General features: G+C 35.7%; 1 protein-coding gene across 1 annotated transcript in view; it reads left to right on the top strand.

The window, feature by feature from the left end:
- The window catches only part of CBG24297, a gene marked incomplete at both ends in the record, with an annotated part of 9372 nt that overhangs the window by 1693 nt on the left and 3434 nt on the right, over positions 1 to 4245 (top strand). Inside the window, 3 exons of the mRNA XM_045243523.1 lie at positions 257 to 369; positions 549 to 773; positions 1617 to 1988. Of these exons, the coding sequence (XP_045091299.1) occupies positions 257 to 369; positions 549 to 773; positions 1617 to 1988 (710 nt within the window). The remainder of the gene's footprint in view (positions 1 to 256; positions 370 to 548; positions 774 to 1616; positions 1989 to 4245) is intronic.

The raw sequence follows: 4245 nt of genomic DNA, 5'->3' as shown, positions 1-4245 counted from the left end.
CTACAAAAAATGTGTGAAATCTTATGGCAAGTATTTTCCAGTTAGAATTTTCCCTTTAACTTTTTTAGTTTTGAAGATAGTTTTGATAGTTTCACACCTTCTTAAATTTTGGGTTTTCGAGGTTAGGAACAGAAACGTTAGGTGGGGTTTCCAGAAAAATACTTAAGACTGTTGGAAATTGTTAAAAGTAGGTTCTGAAGGTTTAAAATTGTCCAAAAATGACTGAAATTCGAAATTTTCCAAAAACTATTTTCAGAACGCCAAATTCGAACCGATCTGAAACTGTGCAAGGGAGCATTGCACACGATTACACTTCCAGAATTATACGATATCATGGAAAAGTTTGATATAGATAAGAGCCAGTTTACGGTAAGCAATTTTTTTTGAATTTAGATTTTTCCAAAAATTCAAAAAAAATTCCAAATAAAAACATTTTTGATTGTTATTTATTTTTTTTTGAATTTTTCAGAATTATTTTTTGAATCAGAAAATTGATTTTTAGGACTTCAGAACCTAAGTTTTTTTTTCAAAATATTTCAATTTTCCAGCTCATCGACGACCCGGTCCACATGATATCAATGGAAGATTGTGCTCGAACTGGGGTCCCAGTGAAAACGTTCAGTGCTGAAGGAGAGCCAATTATGAGTCATAGTCAAGCGATGCTCTACATGATACAATCACTGATTTGTGGATTTCAATGGTCCACAGCGACGCCAGCGGCCAGAGAAAACTGGGCGGACTACATTCGAAAGTGTCGTTGGAGTTGGCCGGCGGTTAGTGACTTTGAATTGCTTACAAACCTAAAACAAGTTAAACATTTTAAATTGTCTCGTTGAGAGCTTCAAAATGTGCCCCCACACGACTAGGCTCCGCCCACTTTGAGTTTGAGGAGTTAGAGACGCAGAGTGTCTCGCTTCTCTGATGCTCTAACTTCTACCACTTGTAACTCGGTCGGTTCTGACTCAAATCATATAAAAAACATATTTTTGGAATAAGCTCATTTTGCCCTTTGAAATAAGTTTACAGAAGACTAGATTTGAAAATTTTGGAAAATTTTCGATTTTTCAAAAAATTCTAATTTTCAAGTTTTCACTGCGCATTCAGGCTCATTTTCAAAATTGCTCGCAAACTTAAAATGGGATAAAACTCTGTATTCGTGACGTTTAGAGCTTCAAAAGGAGTATAAACACGACCAGGCTCCGCCCACTTTGATTTTATGGGTCAGAGACGCAGTGTGTCTCGCTTCTCTGGCGTCCTAACGCAAAGAGGGCGGAGTCTAACCTGCTGATTTCAAAAGAGTAAATCTCATTAAATTCGAGTCAAAGCCCACCAAGATATGCTAGGTTGTAGAGCCAGAGAAATTAAACAAACTGTGTCTCTAATCTCGAAATGTGCGGAGCCTAGTCATGTAAGGGGGCTCATTTTAAAGCTCTTTACGTGATGAAATCAAATACAGAATCAAGAATTAGTTTCTGCCGAAACTGGAGGAGCTCGAAGCTGGAGCGCCAGAGAAGCGCGAAGTGGGCGGAGCCTAACTCAAAAAAGGGTGGAGCCTGCACGTGTTGGGGCTCATTTTAAACGTCTTGACAAGCTGATTTCAAATATTCAAATTTCAGAACTGCTACCTGGAAGTGAAAGACGTGCTGCATCAGATAATGTTTCTGAAGCAACAAAAACGAGCGGCTTTCGAGAAGCAAATCAAAATGAAGGAATATTTGATCCTGGGAGTCAATGGAGACCAATATCTCAAATCTTCGAAGGCCTATAAAACATATGCACAACAAATTGGCCTACCCGAAAATGCGTTTGTCGGAAAGTGTGCTCCAATTTGGACGCTGAGAATTCATTCTGTCTACTCGGCACTCGATCATTTTGTCACGGATTTGGAGGATTGTGATATGATCAAACGGCTGACAGTTGAGGGAATATTCTCAATGATGCCGGTCCAGCATAAGGGAATGTTTACCGAATATTTCAATGGGGCTAATGTAAGTGGTGTTAGCTAGAAAGTGGAATTTTGATTGAATTCTGAAATTTCCAAAATTAGATAATTTGAAAATTCCCATACATTTGAATTTTATGAGTATTCTGAACATTCGAAAAACCTAAACTCCAGTGTGTATTTTCGAAAAAAAATTTCTCGAGAAACGGCTCCGTAACTCGCTTCAGAAGAGAGATAGAGCCTTCTGATCTTCAGATTACGTACTGTCCCAGAATCCTGAAAACGGCGGGTCGGGCCGGGTCGCAGCCAGGGTCTACCCGGCCTGGGCCGGGATTTCGCAAGTATGGCTTTTTTCTGTATCTCGGCTCTCGGCACTATGTGCGGAAACTTTGATTCACTACAACTCGGTTTTTTTAAATAAATATAACAGTGTTAAGCTTGCGGAGAGGGTTCGAACGGTGGTAAAATGACGTTTGTAGCTCTGATATGAACCAATTTATGATGGATTGAGTTGATGGGCCCACGATACTTTTCGAAAAATATCCATTTGAAAACCTGGTAATAACCATTTTGATCATTTTGGAACCCGCCTACTTTATGTGCTGAAGTGGATTTCATTGTGTTAAGCTTGAAGAGAGCGTTCCAATGGTGGTAAGATGAACTCTCTAGCGTGAAAATGAACCGAGTTATGATGGATGGAAGTTTTAGTGGCTCGGGACGTCTTCAGGATTCTGGGACAGTACGTTACATGATAGTGTTCAAAATGAAATCTTCTCAAAAAATTTTTCGAAAAATTTTCGAAAAACTTCTCGAGGAATTCCTCGAGAAATTCCTCGAAAAATTTCTCGAAGTCGTGTCGAAAGGACACACTGCTAAACTCCAATAGAGCTCCAAATCAATGGTTTTTTGAATAGACGGGCTGAAATTGAGGCTGTTCTGAAAATAGCTGAGAATGGCTGAAAAAGATAAGATCGAAATTTGGATTTTGATCTTGGAAATATTCGAGAATTCAAAATCATTTCAAACTATGTTCAAATTTTAGAGAAAATGAAAATTCCAGAAATTTCGAGTTACACAAAATCGGAATTTTTGAAAAATCGGTTTTTTTTATTTCACAAGTTCAAAAATTGGAGATTTCCGAATTTCTGAAAATTCTAACATTCTAAAATTCTAATTCTAAAATTCTAAAATTCTAAAATTCTAAAATACTAAAATTCGAAAATTCTAAAATTTTAAAATTCTAAAATTCTAAAATTCGAAAATTCTAAAATTCTAAAATTCTAAAATTCTAAAATTCTAAAATTCTAAAATTTTAAAATTCTAAAATTCTAAAATTCGAAAATTCTAAAATTCTAAAATTCTAAAATTCTAAAATTCTAAAATTCTAAAATTCTAAAATTCTAAAATTCTAAAATTCTAAAATTCTAAAATTCTTAAATTCTTAAATTCTAAAATTCTAAAATTCTAAAATTCTAAAATACTAAAATTCTAAAATTCTAAAATTCTAAAATTCTAAAATTCTAAAATTCTAAAATTCTTAAATTCTTAAATTCTTAAATTTTCCGAATTTTCGTCAAAAATGACTCAAAAATACTAGATTTTTCCAAATTTTCACTCAATTTGTTCCTCCGGATTACTGTACCTTATCGAATCTTGAATATTCTGATCCATCTCCTTCAGAATCTCCGCATGAGTTCCCATATCATATTTTTTGTGCTCTTCAAATTTTTGCCTGGATCGTCTTTCACCTTTCAAATGAAATCTCAAATTGATCACTCTTTTCCGAGAGCTCCGACACTTGGTGCATCGACTTTTTTTGGGTTTTTGAATTTTCGAACTTCAGATGACGTCACGACGTCTGATAGGTTTTCTGAATCCTGGAAATCCTTGGGTTTCTGAGCACAAAATGAATATTGATAGGTTTTGAATTTTGGTAGGTCCCATCTGACGGCTCTTCTTGATGAGGTCCCTTTTTGGACAAATTTGTTGTGAAAGTGAAATTGGTCTGAAACAATTTAAATTTTGAAATTTTTAAACAAATTATTAAAGGGGGACGTCTATCCAACCATTTGATGTGGCTGGACTTGGTTAAATTGGACTGGTGCTCATAATGTGCCCAAAAACTGCCTTTTGAATGGCCCATTTTATGAGAAAATGCGTGGAAAAAAAGTATGGTGGGTTTAATGAGTTTCCAGTATTTCTTAAGATACGTAAAGCACGAGGTTTTCTATTTTTGATTTCGGGGGGATAACTTACCGACATTCAACAGTTTTCATGAGGTGGGTGTTGAGGATCAATTGTTG

Source organism: Caenorhabditis briggsae (assembly GCF_000004555.2).
Source record: "Caenorhabditis briggsae complete genome, chrIII, whole genome shotgun sequence".
NCBI classification, from domain to species: Eukaryota; Metazoa; Nematoda; class Chromadorea; order Rhabditida; family Rhabditidae; genus Caenorhabditis; species Caenorhabditis briggsae.
This window is presented reverse-complemented; position numbering and strand designations above follow the sequence as displayed.